Raw genomic sequence first — 27,303 nt, forward strand, 5'->3', positions numbered from 1 at the left:
AAACCATTCTCCCCGCCTGAACAACTCATCCCCCACAAAACAGCAAAGTGCGAATATTTGTGCTCACAGCAATATCAAACTGGACCTTGGATCCACACGCTTGTTAAACCCCCTACACCCGTGAAAGCTTTTTAAAGCAGTTATCACCGTACAATAGTTTGCACAGGTGAAGTTGGAGGGGCATCTATCTGCAAGCACCACACAGCGCCCAATATGCTTTATCCACACCGTGAGGCAGTGGATCTACCACCTGCACCACTCTGCCGCCCTTATTACCTTTAATGCTTCAAACCAAGGGGCAAGAGTGAACAGGAAAAGCCTTGGGATTATCCATCCCAGGTTGGACCAGCCCTGCGGATACCCTCCCAGGGTGAGTGTCAGTGTCAGGGGGCCAGCCTGAGTGGGCCGCTGCTCCTTGAGACCAGCCCTGTGGACACCCTCCCAGGGTGAGTGTCAGGGGGCCAGCCTGAGTGGGCCGCTGCTCCTTGAGACCAGCCCTGTGGACACCCTCCCAGGGTGAGTGTCAGGGGGCCAGCCTGAGTGGGCCGCTGCTGCCTTCCTTCTTGTTGTGGGGGTTGAAGAGAGGGAGGAGTGTCTGGGTGAACTTGTGGTGCAGGGTGTAGAGGTGGCACAGGCTGTCGGCATCGTAGAACGCCAGGTGCCCCTCCTCGTAGTCCAGGTAGACGCGGACTGTTTGCGGCTTGTGTCGGAGGGGGAGGCTCTGGGGCCCAGGGCCTCCCAGGTTGACCAGGTTGCCGTTGACCATCTCCAGCACCCAGTAGCCGTCCTGCGGCACCAGCGGCCCGGTGATCAGCCGGTCGGCCAACTCGCTGGCCACCCCCAGCACCCAGGCCTGGTTGCCCCCCAGCTCCACGTCCCAGTAGTGCCGCCCCGACTTGAAGCCGCTGTCGGCCAGCACGCACAGCCAGTAGTTGAAGCGCTGGGGTGAGAGCAAGCACTCCCGCCGCTTCTGGCCATCCACCACACTGCGCAGGTCCTCGGACAGGAGCAGCCGGGGGTGAGCTGTCCTGGCGTTCAGCTTCAGGGACTCCCGGGCTGAAAGGCATGAAACAGTCGGTCAGTGGAGATTGTTACCCACTGTGGGGCTCACACAGTTGGCTTCATGGAAGGAAGCAGAGGGCGATGGTGGAAGGTTGCTTTACGGACCGGAGGCCCGTGACTAGTGGTGTGCCTCAGGGTTTGGTGCTGGGCCCATTGCTGTTTTGTCATCTCCATCAATAATCTTGATGAGAATGTGCAAGGCACGATTAGCAAGTGAAGATAGACACAAAAAGCTGGAGTAACCCAGCGGGACAGGCAGCATCTCTGGAGATAAGGATGCCTGATGATCGAGAAGGATGAAGTAGGGTCTCAACCCAGAACGTCACCCATTCCTTCTCTCCAGAGATGCTGCCTGTCCTGCTGAGTTACTCCAGCTTTTTGTGTCTATCTTCGGTTTAAACCAGCATTTGCATTTCCTTCCTACACATGATTAGCAAGTGCGTGGATGACACAAAAGTGGAGGGTATTGAAGATGGTGAAGATAGTTGTCACAAATTGCAGCAGGATCTTGATCGTTTGGCCAGGTGGGCTGAGGAATGATTTCTGGAATTTAATGTAGAGAAATGTGAGGTATTGCATTTTGACAAGTCTATCATGGGCAGGACCCACACGGTAGACAGGGCTCTGGGGAGTGCTGTAGAACAGAGGGATTTAGGAGTACAGGTACATAGTTCTTTGAAAGTAGCATCTCACAAAGATAGGGTGATCAAAACGGCTTTTGGAACGTTGGCCTTCATCAATCAGAGTATTGAGTATTGAAGATGGGAGGACATGTTCCAGTTGTATAAGACATTGGTGAGGCCACATTCAGAGTGCTGTGTTCAGTTTTAGTCACCATGTTGCAGGAAAGATGTTGTCAAGCTGGAAAGGGTGCACAGATGATTTACGAGGATGTTACCAAGGGTCAGGGGCCTTAGCTGTAGGGAGATGTCAAGCAGGCTAGGACTTTATTCCTTGGATCGCAGGAGCATGAGGGGTGATCTTATGGAGGTGCACAAGATCATGAGGGGAATAGATTGGGTAAATGCAATCTTTGCCAAGAGTAGGGGGATCGAGAACCAGACGACATAGGTTTAAGGTGGGGGAGGGGGAAAGGTAATAGGAACCTGAGGGGTAACTCTTTTATTTTACACAAAGGGTGGTGGGTATATGGAACAAGCTGCCGGAGAAGGTAATTGAGGCAGGTACTACCAGAATGTTTAAAAGTCATTTGGACAGGTACATGGCTAGGATAGGCTTACAGGGCTATGGGCCAAGCGAGGGCAGGTGGGACTAGAGTGGATGGGGCATGTTGGTCAGTGTGGGCAAATTAGGCCAAAGGGCCTGTTCCTGTGCTGTACTGTTTTAAGTTCTGTGATCAATGATCTATGACCTGAAATATTAACGCTCTGTTTCTCTGTCTAAATGCTGCTTGGTCTGATGATTATTTCCATCCTTTTCTGTTTTATATTTTGTAATCCAGGACAAAGCATGATTGGTTCCCCATCCACATTGGACTTTACTGGAGTTAACTTGCACTAAACATTATTCACGTTATTCGCTTTATAATGTGTCTGTACACTGTGGATGGCTTGATTGTAATCACGCATTGTCTTTCTGTTGACTGGTTAGCACGCTGAAACAGCTTTTCATTGTGCCTCGGTACACTTGACAATAAACTAAACTCAAACTCCCTTCATCACCAGTACAAAGTTGCTACAGTGGTCAAGTTTCTGCAGTGGGATTTGCAACCTTCTAAGAGGCACGTGTGGGACCACTGAGTCATCGCGCAATATAGCCCCCATGTAATGGATGTATGAGCAGAACATCCCGAACCCTCAATCTCCTTGCACCGCCCCCCACCCCTCACCTCTCACCGCCCCCACCCCCCCAACCTCTCACCACCCCCTTTCCCTCCATCCCAACTCTCCAAAAAGCAGGGTCACGTACCTGGCACAAGTGCTTTCAGCTCATCCCAGATTTTAACGTAACGGAAAGGTGTGATGATGGAGTCAGTGTGGAGGTCGGTGGGAAAGTCCGTTGGTGCGATGAATTCCTGTTTGCATCTGGAACGTAGGATTGGAAGCTTGTGCAACGTGAAGGAAGCTTTGCAAAGACACAGACACCCACATTTCCCCTCACCCTTCTGCAATCTGAGCCCTGGAACCAGCAGTGGGCCATCTCTCTCTATGACTTCCCTCTCTCTCGATGTAACTTCAGGCAGCCCTGGGCTGCTTACTGTGCCCATTGAAAGTAAAACAAGAAAGGCTTTGAAACGCACCCTGCAGCCAACAATTTTATTTATATTGTCAGACTGCAGTCATTTCCCAGTTCCCCGAGGAAGTCAAGCAGCCAAATTATTTAGAGTGGGGTCCCACCACGTGTGATAATGGTGATGGCAAAGGAATAAATATTGGCCAAAACTGTACCTGTCCATCTTACACATGGATAGACACAACAATGTTTAAAAGAGCCATCAAGTGGAGTCACACTCAGAGTATTGACTAGAGGAGGTCATGTTGCAGGTATGCAAGGTGTTGGTGAGGCCACATTAAGAGTATTGTGTTCAGCTTTGGACACCAAGTTGTTGGAAAGATGTTGTGAAGCCGGAAAGTGTGCAGAGAAGTTTTACCAGGATGTTGACAGGACTCGGGGGGGGGGGGGGGGGGGCTCAGCTATAGGCAGAGGTTGAGCAGGCTAGGACTCTATTCCTTGGAGTGCAGGAGTATGAGGGGTGATATTATAGAGGTGTAGATAAGTTAAAGGCGCAGCCTCTTACCCAGAGTACGGGAATTTGAGAACCAGAGGACGTAGATTTAAGGTGAGTAGGGGAAGATTTAATAGAAAACCGAGGGGTTACACAAAGAGCGGTACTCTCTCAACGTTTAAGAAACACAGATGGATAGTTTAGTTTAGTTTGGAGATACAGCACAGAAACAGGCCCTTTCAGCCCACCGGGCCTGCGCTGACCAGCGATCCCTACACATTAACACTATCCTATACCCACTAGGGACAATTTTTACATTTACCAAGCCAATTACCTACATACCTGTACGTCTTTGGAGTGTGGGAGGAATCCGAAGATATCGGAGAATACCCACGCAGGTCACAGGGAGAACGTACAAACTACTTATGGACAGCACCCGTAGTCGGGATTGAACCAGGTCTCCGGCGCTGCATTCGCTGTAAGTCGGTAACTCTACCGCTGCGCCACCGTGCCGACAGGTCCCCGATAGGATAGGTTTGGATGGATATGGGCCAAATGCAGGCAGGTGGGACCAGTGTCAATGAGACATGTTGGTGGGTGTGGGCAAGTTGGGCTGAACGGCCTGTTTCAATGCTGTATGAATCTATGACTTTACGACACAAGAGGCTGCAGACCCTGGAATCCAGAGCATCTCCCGCCCTTCTCCACCCCAGGCCCCGCATTCCAAACCTGCCCCGTTCCCTTCAAACCACCATCCCACTGTGCGGTTTCATATTTTGCGCCCCAGCTCATCATATTCCACCACCCACACCCTTTTGTCTTCTCCACTTTTCGCCTCCAGTATCAGTTACAATCTCTACCCTCTCTCCCTCATCTGCCAATCTACCCGTACCCACCTAGATCCACCTGTCACCAGCTCCTCCCCTACCTTTTACCCTCACCTCTCTCCACCTGCTTTCTCCTCTCTACGCCATTCGTGCCCTAATCCAAAACATCTTCTGTCCATTTCCTTCCACGGATGCTGCCTGACCCACCGCGTTCATGCAGCACTTTATTTTTTCTAATCCAGTGGAGTGCCTGGTATTCTGTGCTCATACTGTATCTCTGGGAGCTCAAACTTGAAGCACGCATTTTAAATAAAGCAGAGAAATATTAACCAGAGATAACTTTATGTAGAAACAAGGACCTGCAGATGCTGGTGTACAGAAAAGGACACAGCGTGCTGGAGTGACTCAGCAGGTTGGGCAGTATCTCTGGAAAACATGGATAGACAATAGACAATAGACAATAGGTGCAGGAGTAGGCCATTCAGCCCTTCGAGCCAGCACCGCCATTCAATGCGATCATGGCTGATCACTCTCAATCAGTACCCCGTTCCTGCCTTCTCCCCATACCCCCTCACTCCGCTATCCTTAAGAGCTCTATCCAGCTCTCTCTTGAAAGCATCCAACGAACTGGCCTCCACTGCCTTCTGAGGCAGAGAATTCCACACCTTCACCACTCTCTGACTGAAAAAGTTCTTCCTCATCTCCGTTCTAAATGGCCTACCCCTTATTCTTAAACTGTGGCCCCTTGTTCTGGACTCCCCCAACATTGGGAACATGTTTCCTGCCTCTAATGTGTCCAATCCCCTAATTATCTTATATGTTTCAATAAGATCCCCCCTCATCCTTCTAATTTTTTATTCTCTGGCCCTTTATCTTTCTAGCTGCTTTTTTTTTTACAAATCTCTGGACCTTTATATTTCCAACTGCTCTTTAGATGACTTTACATGTGCTGCCCAGCCAAGGTTCATGGGAAGCGAGCAGAAACAGGAGCTCTGTGCACTAAGTCCGCTTCCCTACAAGTGCCTGCCGAACAGTAACTGGGACTGTGACCTGCGATGGGACCAACTCACTCAGGGAAGAGTGAAGCAAAGAACTCCTAGCTCTCTCAGGGCTGTGAACTCCCTGCACAGCTCCCAACGGTGAACTAATCAGCCACATACAGAAAACCGATGCAGCCACGTACCTGTCCAACAACTGCTTGATGTCCTAAAAAGTAAAAAAATTAATAAGGTTTAAATTCTCATGATCTGATCAGTTCATTCAAATATAATTAAGGATGGCGCATTCAATTAAGGGCTGCACAATGGGGCAGTGGTAGATTTTCTGCCTCACAGGGGCAGAGACTGGGTTTGATCCTGACTATGGGTGCTGTCTATATGTTGGGTGCAATGGATGTCCCATTGCTATGGGTGCAGTTTATATGTTCTCCCTGTGACCATGTGTTTATATGTTCTCCCTGTGACCATGTGTTTATATGTTCTCCCTGACCATGTGTTTATATGTTCTCCCTGTGACCATGTGTTTATATGTTCTCCCTGTGACCATGTGTTTATATGTTCTCCCTGTGACCATGTGTTTATATGTTCTCCCTGTGACCATGTGTTTATATGTTCTCCCTGTGACCATGTGTTTATATGTTCTCCCTGTGACCATGTGTTTGTTCCCCGAGTGCTCCAGTTTCCTTCCACATCTCAAAGATGTGTAGGTTGGCAGGTTAATTGGCTTCTGTAAATTGTCCCTAGTGGGTGGGAAAGAACTCGTTTAGGGGTGATTGTTGGTTGATGTAGACTCGGTGGGTGGAAAGGCCCATTTCCACACTGCATCTCTAAACTAAAATAAAATAAATTGAGCACTTTACGACACAAATAAAAAAACTTGTGGTGGGATTCTTCTTCCGAGGGATGATAGAAACAAAATGGAGAAAGATTGTTTTGAGTGATGGGAAGGTGAGGAAAGAGAGGGGAAATGAATAGCGAGTCATGGCTCAGGTGCAGAGAAGCTGTCAAAGTGGACCTCAGAATGATCAGGGAATTTGGCTAAGGGAAGACAAATATCCCATCTATAAATAAGAATTGCTGCTCCTTCAAAAAAATAAAATAGATTAATGGGTGTTGCACTCCGGACCTCAGTCTTGCAAATTAAACGTGACAATATTTAATTAGCTATTAGCCAAAATGGGAGCATGATTTTTTTACACTGGCATAGACCACCTATCCCTTTAGTCTTTTAACTCCACAATTCCTTGGGTTATTTCCTTATTTAAAAGGAACCTCCAGAAGCTAGGCACAGTCCGATTCGCCTCGACTGCTCAGTGAACAGTGGGCTTTGTCTATGGAACTGATGATTAAATCCTGTGCCCTGTATCTTCCCTTTTGCTCCACCTATTGTACTTGAGTTTGACTTGATTGTATATATCTGGTCTGTGAGGATAGCATCCAAAACAAAGCTTTCCTCTGTATCCCGGATCACATGATCCCAAACCAATGTTTAGTTTAGAGATATAGCATGGAATCAGGCCCTCCGGCCCACAAGGTCATTGCCGACCAACAATCAACCATACACTTGTTCTATGCTACACACTAGTGACCATTTCAGAAGTCAATTAGTCTACAACCCTGCAAGTCTTGGGAATGTGACAGGAAACCGGCGAAGACCCACGTGGTCACAGGGAGAATATGAAAACCCTGTGCAGACAGCACCTGTAGTCAGGATCGAACCTGGGTCTCTGGTGCTGTAAGGTAGCAACTCACCAACTTTACCACTGCACCACCGTGCCGTCCAATGTGATGGGCTGAAGTCATGTGTAGACTAGACTGGATGTGGAAGGTAGATTCCTTCCCAGTCCAGCAAGGTAGATTATAATTCATAGGAATAGGACATTTGACCCTTCAAAACTGATCCCACCATTCAATCTGATCAAGGGGGGATCACTGACTTTCCCAGTTTCAATATTTGCCCACATTCGCTGATTCTACGAACTCAGAGAAAATACAGAAATCCTCGATGAACAAATGTAATGATTTTGTTGCAACTCCATCCTAAAGACAATAGACAATAGACAATAGACAATAGGTGCAGGAGGAGGCCATTCAGCCCTTCGAGCCAGCACCGCCATTCAATGCGATCATGGCTGATCACTCTCAATCAGTACCCCGTTCCTGCCTTCTCCCCATACCCCCTCACTCCGCTATCCTTAAGAGCTCTATCCAGCTCTCTCTTGAAAGCATCCAACGAACTGGCCTCCACTGCCTTCTGAGGCAGAGAATTCCACACCTTCACCACTCTCTGACTGAAAAAGTTCTTCCTCATCTCCGTTCTAAATGGCCTACCCCTTATTCTTAAATTGTGGCCCCTTGTTCTGGATTCCCCCAACATTGGGAACATGTTTCCTGCCTCTAATGTGTCCAATCCCCTAATTATCTTATATGTTTCAATAAGATCCCCCCTCATCCTTCTAAATTCCAGTGTATACAAGCCCAATCGCTCCAGCCTTTCAACATACGACAGTCCCGCCATTAACCTAGTGAACCTACGCTGCACGCCCTCCATAGCAAGAATATCCTTCCTCAAATTTGGAGACCAAAACTGCACACAGTACTCCAGGTGCGGTCTCACCAGGGCCCGGTACAACTGTAGAAGGACCTCTTTGCTCCTATACTCAACTCCTCTTGTTACGAAGGCCAACATTCCATTGGCTTTCTTCACTGCCTGCTGTACCTGCATGCTTCCTTTCATTGACTGATGCACTAGGACACCCAGATCTCGTTGAACTCCCCCTCCTCCTAACTTGACACCATTCAGATAATAATCTGCCTTTCTATTCTTACTTCCAAAGTGAATAACCTCACACTTATCTACATTAAATTGCATCTGCCATGTATCCGCCCACTCACACAACCTGTCCAAGTCACCCTGCAGCCTTATTGCATCTTTCTCACAATTCACACTACCCCCCAGCTTAGTATCATCTGCAAATTTGTTAATGGTACTTTTAATCCCTTCGTCTAAGTCATTAATGTATATCTTAAATAGCTGGGGTCCCAGCACCGAACCTTGCGGTACCCCACTGGTCACTGCCTGCCATTCCGAAAGGGACCCATTTATCCCCACTCTTTGCTTTCTGTCTGTCAACCAATTTTCTATCCATGTCAGTACCCTACCCCCAATACCATGTGCCCTAATTTTGCCCACTAATCTCCTATGTGGGACCTTGTCGAAGGCTTTCTGAAAGTCAAGGTACACCACATCCACTGACTCTCCCTTGTCAATTTTCCTAGTTACATCCTCAAAAAATTCCAGTAGATTTGTCAAGCATGATTTCCACTTCGTAAATCCATGCTGACTCGGAATGATCCCGTTACTGCTATCCAAATGCTCAGCAATTTCGTCTTTTATAATTGACTCCAGCATCTTCCCCACCACTGATGTCAGACTAACTGGTCTATAATTACCCGTTTTCTCTCTCCCTCCTTTCTTAAAAAGTGGGATAACATTTGCTATCCTCCAATCCACAGGAACTGATCCTGAATCTATAGAACATTGAAAAATGATCTCCAATGCTTCCACTATTTCTAGAGCCACCTCCTTAAGTACCCTGGGATGCAGACCATCAGGCCCTGGGGATTTATCAGCCTTCAGCCCCATCAGTCTACCCAAAACCATTTCCTGCCTAATGTGGATTTCCTTCAGTTCCTCCATCACCCTAGGTTCTCCGGCACCTAGAACATTTGGGAGATTGTGTGTATCTTCCTCAGTGAAGACAGATCCAAAGTAACGGTTTAACTCGTCTGCCATTTCTTTGTTCCCCATAATAAATTCCCCTGTTTCTGTCTTCAAGGGACCCACATTTGCCTTGACTATTTTTTCTCTTCACGTACCTAAAAAAACTTGTGCTATCCTCCTTTATATTATTGGCTAGTTTACCCTCGTACCTCATCTTTTCTCCCCGTATTGCCTTTTTAGTTAACCTTTGTTGCTCTTTAAAAGAGTCCCAATCCTCTGTCTTCCCACTCTTCTTTGCTATGTTATACTTCCTCTCCTTAATTTTTATGCTGTCCCTGACTTCCCTTGTCAGCCACAGGTGTCTCTTACTCCCCTTAGAGTCTTTCCGCCTCTTTGGAATAAATTGATCCTGCAACCTCTGCATTATTCCCAGGAATACCTGACATTGCTGTTCTACCGTCTTCCCTGCTAGGGCCTCCTTCCAGTCAATTTTGGCCAGCTCCCGCCTCATGCCTCTGTAATCCCCTTTGCTATACTGTAATACCGACACTTCCGATTTTCCCTTCTGCCTTTCCATTTGCAGAGTAAAACTTATCATGTTGTGATCACTGCCTCCTAATGGCTCTTTTACCTCTAGTCCCCTTATCAGATCAGGATCATTACACAACACTAAATCCAGAATTGCCTTCTCCCTGGTAGGCTCCAGTACAAGCTGTTCTAAGAATCCATCTCGAAGGCACTCTACAAACTCTCTTTCCTGGGGTCCATTTCCAACCTGATTTTCCCAGTCTACCTGCATGTTGAAATCTCCCATAACCACCGTAGCATTACATTTTTGACACGCCAATTTTATCTCCTGATTCAACTTGCAGTAGATAACTCGACAGACTCACAACGGTCTTGGGAGAAAAAACCTGCCAAATCTCAGTCTCAGTCTTAAACGTATCACACCTTATCTTTATACTGACTTCTAGATTTCAGAAATATCCTTCCTGTATCTAACCTTTCCAGGCCTGATAGAATGGGAGTCACAGAGTGATACAGTGTGGCAACAGGCCGTTCGGCCCAACTTGCCCAAACCGGCCAACATGTCCCAGCTACACTACTCCTACCTGCCTGTGTTTGGTCCATAACCCTCCAAACCTGTCCTATCCATGCACCTGTCTAACTGTTGGGATAGTCCCAGCCTCAACTAGCTCCTCTGGCAGCTCGTTCCATACACCCACCACCCTTTGTGTGAAAAGGTTACCCCTCAGATTCCTATTAAATCTTTTCCCCTTCACCTTAAACCTATGTCATCTGGTCCTCGATTCATCTACTCCGGGCAAGAGACTCTGAAATCTCCACTCTGTGCATGTGTATGGTACATCTGTGAATTCTGCAGGTTTCTGCAAGTTTCTCTCTCATTCTTCCAAACTATCATGAAATTAAGCCTTCATTCATCAGTCCTGCCGTCTCAGGGATCAGGAAAGCTTCACTGAACTCACTCCATAGCAAGAACATCCTTCCTTAGACAAGGAGATAAAAGATGTACACAATACTCAAAGGTACAATCTTACCAAGACTCTGTACATAAGACACATGAGCAGAATTAGGCCATTCAGCCCATTGAGTCTGGTCTGTCAATCAATCATAGGCGATCTATTTTTCCCTCTCAACCCCATTCTACTGCTATCTCATTGTAACCAATAACGCTCTACCTAATCAATAACCTATCATTTGGCCTCTACGGATGTTTGTGCCAATTTCCACAGATTCACCACCCTCTGGCTAAAACAAATCCTCCAACTCCATTTTGAAGGTACATCCTTTTATCCCGAGGCTGTGCCCTCTGGTTCTAGACTCTCCCATTACTGGAAATGTTCTTGGAAACAGTCGAAGCAAGACCTCCCTGCTGCTATACTGAAATCCACTCGCCACGAGCACAAGTAAATAACAGTCGGAGTTGGCCATTCGGCCCTCAAAACTACCCCACACGTTCAATATCATCATGGGTGATCTATGCTGGCCTGTATACCTCTATTGTGCAGAGGTGCACCAAGAGGGTCTCAAGGACAATAAAGCACCATTTTGATGCAAGCTCTTTTATCGACTGGCAGAAATTAGGTACCAGAAATGTGAAATAATTAAGAAGCATGGTGAAGGTCCATTGCATGTTCCACACGCGTGGGCTGCCTGCTGCTTCTTACCTGAAGCATCTCCTGGGGCTCCCCGTAGCTCAGTTGCAGCTGCACATCCTGGATGGTTCGCTCCATCGTGCAGGCTTCCTGGCAGATCTTTGCCAGGTCCTCCTGCAAGGGCTGAACCGTCCTGCCCACCTCTTCATCGATCTTCGCCTCCAGCTCCCGCTTCCTCACGTCCAGGAATCGGTAGACGCTGGAAAGATCGATCTCGACCTGCTCCTTCAGCAGTCGGCCCTTCTCCTGTGGAGAAACAGCACGCTCAGTGGTTTAGGTTTATTAATGACACCGTGTACAGTGAAAGGCTTTGTGTTGCAGGCCATCAACACAGATCAGATATACAATACCAGATATATTAGATATCTCAGTTATACAGTAAACCCTCGCTGTAACGGGCCACAGGGGGAGATGGTGTCCGTTATTACTAATTGTCCACTCATACCGAATGAGGGGTTTAATATGAACAGTACTTCATATTCTTGCTATTGAAGGCGTGCAGCATAGGTTTACTGGGTTAATTCCCGGAATGGCGGGACTGTCGTATGTTGAAAGACTGGAGCGACTAGGCTTGTATACACTGGAATTTAGAAGGATGAGAGGGGATCTTATCGAAACATAAGATTATTAAGGGGTTGGACACGTTAGAGGCAGGAAACATGTTCCCAATGTTGGGGGAGTCCAGAACCAGGGGCCACAGTTTGAAAATAAGGGGTAGGCCATTTAGAACGGAGATGAGGAAAACCTTTTTCAGTCAGAGAGTTGTAAATCTGTGGAATTCTCTGCCTCAGAAGGCAGTGGAGGCCAATTCTCTGAATGCATTCAAGAGAGAGCTAGATAGAGCTCTAAAGAATAGTGGAGTCAGGGGGTATGGGGAGAAGGCAGGAACGTGGTACTGATTGAGAATGATCAGCCATGATCACATTGAATGGTGGTGCTGGCTCGAAGGGCCGAATGGCCTACTCCTGCACCTATTGTCTAATGCCGCTGCTCCAGGCCCGGGTCTGATCCAGGCCCGGGGCGCTGCTTGAAGCCGTGTGGGTTTCCTTCAGGTGCCCCGGCCCACTGGTTCTATACCACACACCGAACTGTCCCCAGTGTGTGGGGGGAACTTGTGTGCCGGAGTGCTCAGAGTCAGGCCCGGGTCCCTGGTGCTGTGGGGCAGGGATCTGCTGGTGGCTCCCACACAGTTGGGCTGCAGGCCCACACATCCTTGCGGCTGAGTGGGGGGGTGTGTGAAGGTTGTGGTGTGGGGGATCGCAGCACCTGGGAGAGCCCCATGCTGTCACTATGTCTTTGTGTTCACACTGTGGGAGGAGAGAGAACCACTGTGACTGTTCTATCCTACACACTGTTAATTGTCCCTAGTGTGTCGGGTGGAACGTGTGTATGGGTGATTTCTGACAGAACCACTGTGACTGTTCTACCCTGCGCACTGTCAATTGTCCCTAGTGTGTCGGATGGAACATGTATGAGGATCGTTGACTCGGTGTTTCAATGCTGTATCTCGAAACTAGACTAAAATGGATCAAAAACAGCATTCGTTCCATCCACCTAGTCATCATTCTATGAAAGAACAAACTCGGTCTGCATCAAAGTCAGCCTGATGTAACCAAAATTTGTTATAGAGGTCCGTTAAATCAACGGCTTACTGTACTGAATGGTCTACTCCTGCTCCTATATTTTCCTGAATTATCATTGACACCCAGCTTACTGGATTGGGAAGGAATCTGCCTTCTGTGCCCTGTCTGGTCCACACGTAACTCCAGCCCATCAGACTGGGTGAGCTTTAGTTCTATTATTGTCACCTGTACCAAGATACAGTGGAAAGCTTTGTTTTGTATGCTATCCAAACGGATCCAATATAGCATACATAGATACAATCAGTTCAAACTCACGTACAATAGATAGAGCAAAGGAGAAGATACCGAGTGCAGAATATAGTTCTCACCATTGTAGCGCATCAATCCCTTGGACAAAGTACAATGCCCTCAATGGTGTAGATATGGATTGATAAATTTCATTGGGAATAAACATTGTTGTTACCAAGGCACCAAAGAGAGGAGGAGCAGGACAAAGCATGGCAGGTAATAGTTGAACACAGGCGAGGGAGGTTTTCTGATAGGCAGATGAATGGACAAAGTTCATAAGTTGTCGGAGCAGAATTAGGCCATTCAGCCCATCAAGTGTATTCTGCCATTCAACCGCGGCTGATCATTCTTTCCCCATTCTCTTGCCTCCCCCCCATAACCCCTGACATCCGTACAAATCAAGAATCTGTCAATCTCCAGCTTAAAAATATCCATTGACTCGGCCTCCACGGCCTTCTGTGGCAATGAATCCCATAGATTCACCTCCCTCTGACTAAACAAATTCCTCATCGTCCTTCTAAAGGTATGGCCTTTAATTCTGAGGCAATGAGGGATTCTAGACTCTCCCACTAGTAGAAACATCCTCTCAATATCCACTCTATCCAGGACTTTAGGGTCCAGAGATGAAAAAAACGTCTTCTTTCGTATGTCAACGACAACAATCAAAAGTGGCAATTGGTGCTTCAGAATACCGTAGTTGATGCATTGCTGCAAATTTTGCCAGTTCTGTAGAACTAACCAGGGTGGACAACGAGGACGTAAAGCAGTTCCCACCCCTGAAAAAAACTGATGGTATGAACAAAAGGATTGAAGAGTTGCAAATTGTGAAACCAGAGGAAGGAATATAAGTGGAGGGAAATATATTGGTGCATCCAGGAGGAGGGGGGGGGGGGGGGGAGAGAAAGGGCCGGAAGTGGGTAGGACAGGAAAAACGATATCCTTACCATCAAGCCCTGTGAAAATGATGTACACTTCAACAGGACCAGCATGGTGGAGCAGCGGTCGAGCTGCTGCCTCACAGCAACAGAGACCCGGGTTCAATCCTGACTATGGGTGCTGTCTGTACAGAGTTTGTGCATTCTCCCCACGACCTGCGTGTCTTCTCTCTGGGAGCTCCGGTTTCCTGCCACATTCCAGAGACGTACAGATTTACAGATTAATTGGCCAGTAAAATTGTAAATGGCCCCTTGTGTGTGCAGGACTGTGTCAGTGTGTGGGGATCGCTGGTCGGCACGGACTCGGTGGGCCGAAGGGCCTGTTTCCCCGCTCTATCTCTGAACTGAACTATCTGTAAGTTCAACGTGCATAGGTCACTTCAAAACTAAACCTGGTGTAAGAAATCGTACCTTGATTTTATAAATCTTTGCTTCTTGTTGGCTCTGACTGTGACTTGCTTGCTCCTTATGGATCTGGAGAACATCTTTGGATTTTTCCAACCTGTCCTGGTGAAAAGGTGCACAGTATTAGTGCAGGCACTGACATATTACTGAGCAGAATCAGTAAGTCAGCAAAAGGCAACACAAACACAGAAAATGCCCCAAAATACACGTCAGGCCAGAGCATTTCCATGGAAGTGGATTAAAGTCTTTAATGTCATAATCTTCAGCCACATCAGACAGTTTAAAACACATTGCTGCCTCACAGCCCCAGAGACCTGGGTTAGATCCTGACCTCTGCTGCTGTCTGTTTCAGTTGTTTATTGTCACGTGTACCGAGGTACAGTGAACAGCTTTTGTTGCGCGCTAACCAGTCGGCAGAAAGACAATACATGATTAATATACTGTCTGTGTGGAGTTTGCACGTCCTCCCTGTGACCATGTTGGTTTCTTCTGGGTGCTGCAGTTTCCTCCCACATCCCTAAAACATGTGGGTTTGTACCTGTTTAATCAACCTCTGTAAGTTGCTCCTAGTATGTGGGTGAGTGGCTGAGGAAGTGGGATAACATGGATCTGGTGCAAACGGGTGATCGTTAGCTGGGGTGGGCCTAGAGAGGCGAAGAGTCTGTATCCATGGTGTATCTTTCAATGATTTAGTGATTCAACCTCACCAGACAAACTGCAAGCTCAGCAGATCATGAAGTGCTGAAGTAACTCAGCGGGTCAGGCAGCATCAGTGGAGGGAACGGACAGGCGGTCTTCAGGTCTGGACCCTTCTTCAGGCTGAAAACTGCAAGCGTCGGGCGTGTGCAATGAGTGCTTCTCATCCTTTCTTCTGGATATGACTCTCAGCCATCTTTGCTCCAGATATCGAAGGGCAGGAGACAACAGCAGGAGCAGGAGCAGGAGCAGGAGACAACAGCGGGAGCGGGAGCAGGAGACAACAGCAGGAGACAACAGCAGGAGACAACAGCAGGAGACAACAGCAGGAGACAACAGCTGGAGCCAACAGCAGGAGACAACAGCAGGAGCAGGAGACAACAGCAGGAGACAACAGCAGGAGACAACAGCAGGAGCAGGAGACAACAGCAGGAGCAGGAGACAACAGCAGGAGCAGGAGCAACAGCAGGAGCAGGATCAGGCTACTCAGACCCTCAAGTCCAGCCCACCATTCCATGGGATCATGACTGGCTCCGCTGGTCTCAACTATTCTTATTTATCAACATTGTCGTTACCCCTCCATTATTTCTCAGAGCAGAATAAAAATCACAGTAATGTTTTCTGGACGGTGAGGTGGGGGTGGCGGGGGGGGGGGGGGGGGGGGGGGGGGAGGGGTGAGTTATCAGGAGAGAATGGGAAGGCGATTGACATTTTCTTTTAAACAAAGTTTATAAAATTATGAGGGGCACAAACAGGGTAGATAGTAATGCTTGGATGGAGTGGATGTGCAGAGGATGTTTCCACAAGTGGGAGAGTCTAGGACTAAAGGTCACAGCCTCAGTATTAAAGGACATTTGTTTAGGAAGGAGATGAAGAGGAATTTCTTTAGTCAAAGTGTGGTAAATCTGTAGAATTCTTTGCCACAGCCAGCTGTGGAAGTCAATTCAATGGATATTTAAGGCGGAGCTAAATAGATTCTTGATTAGTACAGGTGTCAGGGGTCATGGAGAGAAGGCAGGAGAATGGGTTTAGGAGGGACAGATAGATTTGCCATGATTGAATGGCAGAGTTGACTTGATGGGCCAAGTGGCCTAATTCTACTCGTATCACTTGTGCCCTTACGAACACACTGATCTTCTCAGCCAAGTCCAGAACCAGGTTCCACACACAGCCCCAAACTCAGCAGTACTGAACTGGAAGGTACATTCATATTACTGCAACACTGGGGAACAGGTCTGCCATTGCATGACATAGGATACAGTAGCAGTGGATACAGGCAGGTATAACACAGGGGGAACAATGCTTGTGGGGGCGGGTCTGTCGGTGTGGTGGAAAAACTGAGCAGGTCAGGCAGCATCTGTGGAGGGAAATGGGCCATCGATGTTCTGGTTGGGACCTGGTGCAGCGGCAAGCAGAAGCTAGGACTGTTCAGTGACCTTTTGTGACGTTGTCAGCGCCAGAAACATGGTGAACTGCCTTGGTGAGGTCCGCTGTGTGATTTTACCGGGTTGTAAACAAAACAAAGCAATTCACCGTGCCTAGGTGCATGTGACAATACAGTATAATTTAATCTAATCATTCCTCAGACAAATCACTAGATGTTATTGTCGATTAGCTTTCTGTGACCCAGGAAAACCTTAACCTTAACTTTGAATGTCAATTTTTAATCAGTACTTTATCAAGCTATTTGCCAATATTATTCTCTCCACCACCATCAGCCATGTTACAAACGTGGATGGCATTTTCTAGATGTCTGAAGAAGGGTCTCGACCCGAAACGTCACCCATTCATTCCTTCTCTCCTGAGATGCTGCCTGACCCGCTGAGTTACTCCAGCTTTTTGTGATACCTTCTAGATGTTGGAGGTTGAGGGGGGAGACCTGATAGAAGTATATAAAATTATAAGAGGCATAAATAGGGCAGACATTCAAAACCCTTTCCAAAGGGTGGAAATGTCCCAGACGAGAGGGCAGAGCTTCAAGGTCAGAGGCAGAAATATTAAAGGAAATATGTGGGGTCAGTGTTGTTGTTGACACAGAGAGGTGGTGGATATCTGACAGGGGTAATGGTGGAGACTGATATGATAGTGGTGAAGTGGCATTTAGATAAGCACATGCAGGAATGGAGGGATATGGATTAGGTTCAGGCAGAGGGGAGTAGTTCAACTTGCCATACTGTTCAGCACAGACTTTGTGGGCTGAAGGGCCAGTACCTGTACTATATTTTTTTCAACGTTCTTGCTCACACAGTCAATATCCCTTTTGAAGTTTCCTTGTATCACATCACAACCTCACCTCTTCCTTCCACCAGCTTTTCCCATTGCCGCCCGTTTATCTCCCTCCTAGGTAGGAAGAGGGATGAGACCCTGCGGAGTGAACACAGGGAGTTAGGCAAAAGGCTAAAGTGTGGGACCTCCAGGGTAGTAATCTCTGGTCTGTTCCCAGTGCCACGTGCCAGTGAGGGCAAGAATGGGAAGATAGGACGTGAATGAGCAGCTGAGGAGTTACTGCAGGGTCAGGGATTCAGATCTTTGGACCATTGGGATCTGTTCTGGGGCAGAGTTGACCTGATGAAGAGGGATCGTCAAGTCAAGTTTATTTGTATAGCACATTTAAAAACAACCCACGTTGACCAAAATGCTGTACATCAGTTCAGGTACCAAGAATGAACATACAATGGCACACAAACATAACAGCACATACATAAACAATTCACAGCGCCCCCTCAGAGGGCCTCAAATGCTAGGGAGTAGAAATAGGTTTTGAGCCTGGACTTAAAGGAGTTGATGGAGGGGGCAGATCTGATGGGGAGAGGGATGCTGTTCCACAGTCTAGGAGCTGCAACCGCAAAAGCGCGGTCACCCCTGAGCTTAAGCCTAGACCGCGGGATAGTGAGTAGCCCCAAGGCGGCCGACCTGAGGGACCTGGAGATAGAGTGGTGGGTTAGATTTTTTTTGATGTAGGGGGCCAAGCCCGTTTAGGGCTTTGTATGTGAATAGGAGGAGCTTGAAGTTGATTCTGTACCGTACTGGGAGCCAGTGGAGAGAGGCCAGAATCGGGGTGATGTGGTCCCTTTTACGGGTACCCGTCAGGAGTCTCGCTGCGGCGTTTTGGACCAATTACAGGCGGGACAGGGATGATTGGCTGATCCCAGTGTATAGGGAGTTGCAGTAGTCTAGGCGGGAGGAAATGAATGCGTCGATGATGTTTTCAATGTCGTCAAATTGGAGGAATGGTTTGATTTTAGCTATGGTACGAAGATGGAAGAAGCTGGCTTTTACCACAGCGTTGACTTGCTTGTCAAACTTTAATGCAGAGTCAAATGGGTTGCAGCTGAACTACAGGGGAACCAATATCCTGGCAAGTATGTTTACTAGTGCTGATCGGGTTGGTTGTTAACTAGATTGGCAGGGGGATGTGATCCACAGCAGGAGTGATACAGGTCAGGCTAGAGGTTGATGAAAGCAAGGTCTGTATGTAGGAGCAAAGCTGGGAGTGAGGATTAATTAGCATCTATTTCAATGCAAAAGGCCTGATGGGTGAGGCGGATGAGAACAGGGCCTGGATAGGTAGGTACGTGTGACTGGAATGTCATACCTGTTATGGAAGCCTGGTTAAGGGAGGGACAGGACTGGCAGCTTAATGTTTCAGGGACAAACACAAAATGCTGGAGTAACTCAGCAAGTCAGGCAGCATCTGTGGAGAAATGGAATAGAGTCCCAGGTTCGATCTTGACTACGAGTGATGTCTGTACACAATTTGTACGTTCTCACTCTGACTGCGAGAGTTTCCTCCCACACTCCAAAGATGTACAGGTGAGTAGGGTAATTGGTTTTAGTAAGTTATAAAATGATCCTTGGTATGTAGGATAGTATTAGTGTAGGGGGTGATCGCTGGATGGTGCCGACTTAATGGGCCAAAGGGTCTGTTTCTGTGCTATATCTCTAATATCTAAAGTAAATGTGATTTTGATTGGACAGCATGCAAAACAATGTGTAGGAAAGAACTGCAGATGCTGGTTTAAATTGAAGGTTGGCACAAAATCCTGGGGTAACTCAGCAGGACAGGCAGCATCTCTGGAGAGAAGGAATGGGTGAAGTTTCGGGTCGAGACCCTTCTTCAGACTTTTTATTAGCAGAAACAATGGGTCTGCCAGGGCGGTTCTGTTTGTGGATTTTGGGGAGAAGATAAAATCGAGCCGTGCGGGGCTGGGGAACGATAAGGTTGGAGGCTTTAGAGGGCAGAGAGCCGGAGGTAATGACATCAGTAATAGACAATAGACAATAGACAATAGACAATAGGTGCAGGAGTAGGCCATTCAGCCCTTCGAGCCAGCACCGCCATTCAATGCGATCATGGCTGATCACTCTCAATCAGTACCCCGTTCCTGCCTTCTCCCCATACCCCCTCACTCCGCTATCCTTAAGAGCTCTATCCAGCTCTCTCTTGAAAGCATCCAAAGAACTGGCCTCCACTGCCTTCTGAGGCAGAGAATTCCACACCTTCACCACTCTCTGACTGAAAAAGTTCTTCCTCATCTCCGTTCTAAATGGCCCACCCCTTATTCTTAAACTGTGGCCCCTTGTTCTGGACTCCCCCAACATTGGGAACATGTTTCCTGCCTCTAATGTGTCCAATCCACTAATTATCTTATATGTTTCAATAAGATCCCCCCTCATCCTTCTAAATTCCAGTGTATACAAGCCCAATCGCTCCAGCCTTTCAACATACGACAGTCCCGCCATTCCGGGAATTAACCTAGTGAACCTACGCTGCACGCCCTCCATAGCAAGAATATCCTTCCTCAAATTTGGAGACCAAAACTGCACACAGTACTCCAGGTGCGGTCTCACCAGGGCCCGGTACAACTGTAGAAGGACCTCTTTGCTCCTATACTCAACTCCTCTTGTTACGAAGGCCAACATTCCATTGGCTTTCTTCACTGCCTGCTGTACCTGCATGCTTCCTTTCATTGACTGATGCACTAGGACACCCAGATCTCGTTGAACTCCCCCTCCTCCTAACTTGACACCATTCAGATAATAATCTGCCTTTCTATTCTTGCTTCCAAAGTGAATAACCTCACACTTATCTACATTAAACTGCATCTGCCATGTATCCGCCCACTCACACAACCTGTCCAAGTCACCCTGCAGCCTTATTGCATCTTCCTCACAATTCACACTACCCCCCAGCTTAGTATCATCTGCAAATTTGCTAATGGTACTTTTAATCCCTTCGTCTTAGTCATTAATGTATATTGTAAATAGCTGGGGTCCCAGCACCGAACCTTGCGGTACCCCACTGGTCACTGCCTGCCATTCCGAAAGGGCCCCATTTATCCCCACTCTTTGCTTTATGTCTGTCAACCAATTTTCTATCCATGTCAGTACCCTACCCCCAATACCATGTGCCCTAATTTTGCCCACTAATCTCCTATGTGGGACCTTGTCGAAGGCTTTCTGAAAGTCGAGGTACACCACATCCACGGACTCTCCCCTGTCAATTTTCCTAGTTACATCTTCAAAAAATTCCAGTAGATTTGTCAAGCATGATTTCCCCTTCGTAAATCCATGCTGACTCGGAACGATCCCATTACTGCTATCCAAATACTCAGCAATTTCGTCTTTTATAATTGACTCCAGCATCTTCCCCACCACTGATGTCAGACTAACTTGTCTATAATTACCCGTTTTCTCTCTCCCTCCTTTCTTAAAAAGTGGGATAACATTTGCTATGCTCCAATCCACAGGAACTGATCCTGAATCTATAGAACATTGAAAAATGATCTCCAATGCTTCCACTATTTCTAGAGCCACCTCCTTAAGTACCCTGGGATGCAGACCATCAGGCCCTGGGGATTTATCAGCCTTCAGTCCCATTAGTCTACCCAAAACCATTTCCTGCCTAATGTGGATTTCCTTCAGTTCCTCCATCACCCTAGGTTCTCCGGCCCCTAGAACATTTGGTGTTTGAGATTAAGGTCTGGTGCTCGTCTGTGGGATCATGGTCCAAGGTTAAGTAGGAGAGAGATGTCTGAGAGTTGTCGTCTGGCCTCAGCTCGATAGAGGTCAGTGCGCCAGACTACCACGGCACCTCCCTTGTCAGTGGGTTTGATTATCAAGTCGGGGTTGTTGCAGAGTGAGCGGAGGGCTGTACGTTCAGGGAAGGAGAGGTTAGAGTTAGTAAGGGGAGCGGAAAGTTTGAGGCGATTGATGTCCTGCCGGCAGTTGGAAATGAAAATGTCTAAAGAAGGTAGATGGCCATCCGGGGGGGAGTCCAAGAGGAGGGGTCTGTTGGAGACGGGAGAAGGGGACATCACTGGGTGGTGAGGATTCCTTCCCAGAGAAAAAGGCACGGATGCGGAGGGAACAGAAGAAGAGCTCTACATCGTGGTGGACCCGATGCCTGTCCCACTGAGTTACTCCAGCATTTTGTGTCTTCATGCAAAACAATGTTAGGTACATGTGAGAATAATAAACCTAAACCAAAAACTCAATTTGAAAGACAGTTGGACAAGTACGTGGATAGAGAAGGTTTTGAGGGATACAAAACGCGGGCAAATGGGACTAGCTCAGATGCGATATCCAGATCGGCATGGATGCGTTGGACAAAAGGTAGACACAAAAAACTGTAGTAACTCAGCGGGACAGGCAGCATCTCTGGAGAGAAGGAATGGGTGACGTTTCGGATCGAGACCCTTCTTCAGATGTGGGGCCAAAGGGCCAGTCCCCATGTTGTATGACTCTTTGAAGACACTTACTTTGTAGAAGACGGAAGCCTCCTCGATGGGGATGATGACGTGGCCTTGGTGCTCGCTGGAGCAAGAGCAGACGATGCAGATGGCACCCTGGCACTCCAGGCAGAAGAGCTTGTGTCTGTCCTGGTGCCGCTGGCAGTAGAAGGCCGGCTGTCCCTGGTGGGGCTCCAGCTTCAGCTCCTTCACACCCTCCACAATGTTGGCCAGCTTGCGGTTGGGCTTCAACCTCTTGTCCTTGAACACCTCCCTGCACTCGGGGCAGGAGTAGAAGGCATCGCCCTTCTCCCAGCTCCGCGAGATGCACAGTCGGCAGAAGTTGTGGTCGCACTCCAGGGCCACCGGCTCCTGGAAGAAATCCAGGCAGATGGAGCAGGTCACCTCGCTGTAGAGTCGACCAAGGGGTGGTAGGGAGGCCATTATCCAAGGTCCAGCCTTCTCAGTAACCTCCGTCAAAATCTGTGGAGTAAAACACAAACATCTAAATTTAGTGTCTTCCTGCGCTGTTTCATGGTTGATCAGGTGTACACGTCCTATAGGCTCCCAGTACGAATGTTCCTCTGGAGATCAGAGCTTTCAGCTTAGGCCAAAGCTCCAGCACGAAGAGAGTGGCGGCACAGTGACGCAGCGGTAGAGTTGCTGCCTTACAGCACAAGAGAACCGAGTTCCATCCTACGAGTGCAGTCTGTGCGGAGGTTGTACGTTCCCTATGTGACCACGTGGGTTGTCTCTGGGTGCTCCGGTTTCCTCTCACATTCCAGAGAGATGCAGGTTTGTAAGTTAATTGGCTTTATTGTAAATTGGCCCTGGTGGGTAGGATAGTGCTAGTGTATCACCGGTCGGCATGTACTCGGTGGGCCAAATGGCCTGTTTTCACTCTGTATCTGTAAAGTCTAAAGTCCAAGGAGTGCTCCTGCCTTGTCAGAGGCCCCATCTTTCACCTCCAACACAAGATCATAAATCCTAGTGTACGATCACTGAATTCAGAATGATTTCCTGAGCCCAGTTTCAGCGTTAAAAAAATGTTATTCAGGCAAAATGGTTAATTGGTATCAGAGCAATGCATTAAAGGATCTGCAGACCTTAACTAAAAACTGAATATATCATAGCTAATACAACGAAAAGCTGACTAATTATAACTAAAAGACTGAAGACTGAACTGGTCATTCAACTATAAACTTTCACACAGAACTCACTTTGAACACACAGCTGAAAATCAGGCTTCTTTAGCTCTATAGGATGACCTATGTATCTCTGTATCCAAGGGCCCCAGGACCTAATCTACAGGAAGAGGATGGGCGGGCTTGGACTTTATTCCTGCAGCGCAGGAGGATGAGGGGTTATCTAACAGAGGTGTATAAGATAATGATCTGCATTGACACATATATAGAAAAACTGTATCCAGTAAAAACATATACAAGCCATACACGTTCATTAGGTACTGTGAAGAGAAAATTGGGCATAGTGCAGAATATTGTATTACAGCTACAGAGAAATGGCTTGTAACATGTAACCTGGCCATTTACAACATTGGTCTTTGTACGATCGTTGTGTATGCAAACATCCTATTGTCAACACAGAAAATGTTGGAGTAATCAGAGTAACTCTCTGGGAGATAGACACAAAGTGCTGGAGTAACTCAGCGGGTCAGGCAGCATCCCAGTAGAATGTGCACAGGTGACGCTTTGTGTTGGAAACCGATGGCTGGTAATAGATGAACACATGCTGTGTCCTGCCTCTCCTCTTTTCCAGATTTATTTTCCACTCCCCATAATCAGTCGGAAGAAGGGTTATCATATCATCATATCATATATATACAGCCGGAAACAGGCCTTTTCGGCCCTCCAAGTCCGTGCCGCCCAGCGATCCCCGTACATTAACACTATCCTACACCCACTAGGGACAATTTTTACATTTACCCAGCCAATTAACCTACATACCTGTACGTCTTTGGAGTGTGGGAGGAAACCGAAGATCTCGGAGAAAACCCACGCAGGTCACGTCGAGAACGTACAAACTCCTTACAGTGCAGCACCCGTAGTCAGGATCGAACCTGAGTCTCCGGCGCTGCATTCGCTGTAAAGCAGCAACTCTACCGCTGCGCTACCGTGCCGCCTGACTAAAAACTTCATCGATCCACATTCTCCAAGGTGGAGAACCTCACATTTATCCACATTATATAGCATTTGCCATGCATCTACCCACTCACCCAACCTATCCAAATCTCCCTGCAGCCTCATAGCATGCTCCTCGCAGATCACAGTGCCACCCAGCTTTCTACTTGCACTCCTAGATCCATCTGCTCTAGAATTTACTCCAGTAAGTTCCTGTCTAATACCATTAAAGTTGGATTTGCTCCAATTCAGAATTTTAGCATGTGGGGCTGCCCTGTCTTTTTCCATCACAACTTTAATACTCTTAGAACAGTGGTTGCTGCTCCTAAAAACTTTGTTGACGGACATTTTAGTCACTTGCCCGATCCATCAACCTGTTCAAAACTTTGAACAATAAACCAATTCCCACAAAATTCAAGCTTTAGGTTTTCCCTGTGGCATAATATACTCTGTTCCCACAAATTTCAAGTAAATTAATTTCCACTGCATTTAATTACAATCAATTTTAAATTCATCATCAGAGAGTCAGACTCATATGGCAGGGAAACACGCCACGTGTAGGAAGGAATTGCAGATGCTGCTTTACACCAAAGATATACACAAAATTCTGGGGTAACTCAGCGGGAGAGGCCCATTTCTGCATAGAATGAATGGGTGACATTTTGGGTTGAGACCCTTCTTCAGGGCCCAAAACATCACCCATTCCTTCTAACCAGTGATGCTGGCTGTCCCGCTGAGTTACTCCAGCATTTTGTGTCTGTCTTTGATGGAAACAAGCCATTCACCCCAACCCGTCCAAGCCGAATAAGATGCCTCATCTAAGCAAGACCTATTTGTTTACATTTGACCCATATCCAAACTAATGTTTTTTATCCATGCCTTCTAAATGTTGTTTCTGTACCCGCCACAACCACTTCATCTGGAACGTTCCCACCCCCAGTGTAAAAAGATTGCCCCTCAGGCTGCTATTGTTTATCCCCTCTCACATTAAACCAATGTCCCTATTTCTTCATTTCCCTATCCAGGGAAACAAAAAAATGTATATTTACCATTTCTATTCCCCTCATTATTTTAAACACCTCTATAAAACATTACCCATCAGCCCCCCTGCACTGCAAGGAATAACGTCCTAGACTAACTAATCTCTCCCTGTAGCTCAGGCCTTCAAATCCTGCCATTAACCTTGTCAATTTCTAGTTTATTGATACAGCATGAAACAAGCCCTGTGGCCCACTGAGTCCATGCTGGCCAGCAATCACCCATATACTAGTTCTATCCCACACTCAAGGGACGATTTACAGAAGCCAATTAACCTACAAACCTGCACGTCTTTGGAATGTGGGAGGGGGAAGGGGTAGTGAAAATGTTCCACTGAACTAAAAATCCTTGAACGCAGTCATGTTTCATATCGCGGAGATGGAATGCGGAAGGGACGTGCAGAATGCGATTGGGTGAACGACAACGTTGACAAGGGAAGTTAATTTTAAACTCGACAGTTTGAAGAAGGGTCTCGACCCGAAACGTCACCCATTACTTCTCTCCAGAGATGCTGCCTGACCTGCTGAGTTACTCCAGTTTTTTGTGTCTATCCTCGGCAGTCTGATACATCAGCGTAACATGCAAGAGCATGAAACAGAACAGTGTCGTCACATGTTTAGAGAGAAGACACGTTTAGACGCAGCACAGTGGTGCAGCTGATAGAGCTGCTGCCTCGCAGCGTCACGGTCCCGGGTTCGAGCCTGCCCTCGGGTGTTGTATGTGTAGCGTTTGCACATTCTCTCTGCGACCGCGTGACCACATCGGAAAGACGAGCGGTGTTTGTGGGTTAATTGGCCTCTTTAAAAATGCCGCCCGCCTGTCTCCATACGGTCTCTCTAAACTTACCGATCCAATGTCAAACACAATTAGTAACAATGAAGGACATGTGAAAAGTTCAGCGCCTTTGTATCCGTCCAGGCTTGTTATAATGAGCGCTTATACAGGGGAATCCGCTTTCTACCAGAGAGCTTTGCACACTTAAATCCCTGTCCGAGTGTCGGTCCGAGTCCAGGCTTCATGTCCAAACACCGTTTGCGCCTGAGTTACTATTTAAAGCGCCATTTTACGCAAGGTCGTTAAAAAGTTACAGAGGCCTTCGATTCACTTCAGCCCGGCGCCCAATGTTTACATGTAGTTTGATCGCAAAAAGAACGATCTTCGAGCGTGAAAAAAATTATCGAGGGTTGAATGAACTCAGCCGAACATTGCAAATAAAATAACTTTTCTCGCTGGAAGTTGCAAACCGATCGGGTGTGTATTTAGTGCACTGCAACTGATTACTTCTAGTGCGACTGACTCTCCTCATGGGAACGCCCGACATGTTCACAGCTTGCAAGTTCCAGCTTCGGAACCCTCGATATATCCCGACATGTGTTGGGTCGCGCCGTACCTGAGTCGGGCGTTGAGACGAGTTGCAGTAGGAGCCGTTACAAAACCGCACCTCAACTTGCCTTCACTTGTGGCGAGGGTTTCACTCGCTAATGGCAGCTTTTGATTCTGCCCGCAGGGAGACTGGTGAAGTTGAACGTATTGCACCACCGGCCACAGCCGACAGTGGCGCTACTGAGCGAGTTCCGTGGCCGGCAACGTTGCATTGCCAGTGAAATAGTCTAACAGAATGTGTGGGAAGGAACTACAGAGATGTTGGTTTAAAGCGAAGATGGACACAAAAATTCGGAGTAACTCAGCGGGCCAGGCAGCATCTCTGGGGAAAAGGAATAGGGGACATTTCGGGTCGAGACCATTCTTCAAACTTAGCACCTCATGTTCGTGTGTCTATCTTCAGTTTAAACCAGTATCTGCATTTCTTTCCTACATATTTTTCTTTTATTTTCATTGATTTTGAAGCACTGAAACAGGCCTTTCGGCCCATCTCGTCAATGTTGACCAAGATGTCCCATCGACCTGCCCGCGTTTGGCCCTTATCCCTCGAAACTTTCCTATATTCACTTGAATTTAGAAGGATGAGAGGCGTAGAGGAGTTGGCTGCGCCTAACGGCTGCGGCTCTCTGGCA

General features: G+C 47.5%; 1 protein-coding gene across 1 annotated transcript; it reads right to left on the reverse strand.

Annotated features, from left to right (window-relative positions):
- LOC144602768 (zinc-binding protein A33-like) lies at positions 1-26,769 on the reverse strand. Its single transcript, XM_078415903.1, has 7 exons — positions 26,679-26,769; positions 22,143-22,595; positions 14,692-14,787; positions 11,487-11,720; positions 5,759-5,781; positions 2,992-3,107; positions 1-1,056 (listed from the first exon to the last, which is right to left on the reverse strand). The coding sequence occupies exons 2-7, from the start codon at positions 22,554-22,556 to the stop codon at positions 524-526; spliced, it is 1,416 nt and encodes a 471-aa protein (XP_078272029.1). The 5' UTR covers positions 22,557-22,595; positions 26,679-26,769; the 3' UTR covers positions 1-523.
- Between the last annotated feature and the right edge of the window lie 534 nt (positions 26,770-27,303).

This window comes from Rhinoraja longicauda, chromosome 19 (genome assembly GCF_053455715.1).
Source record: "Rhinoraja longicauda isolate Sanriku21f chromosome 19, sRhiLon1.1, whole genome shotgun sequence".
Classification (NCBI taxonomy): Eukaryota; Metazoa; Chordata; class Chondrichthyes; order Rajiformes; family Arhynchobatidae; genus Rhinoraja; species Rhinoraja longicauda.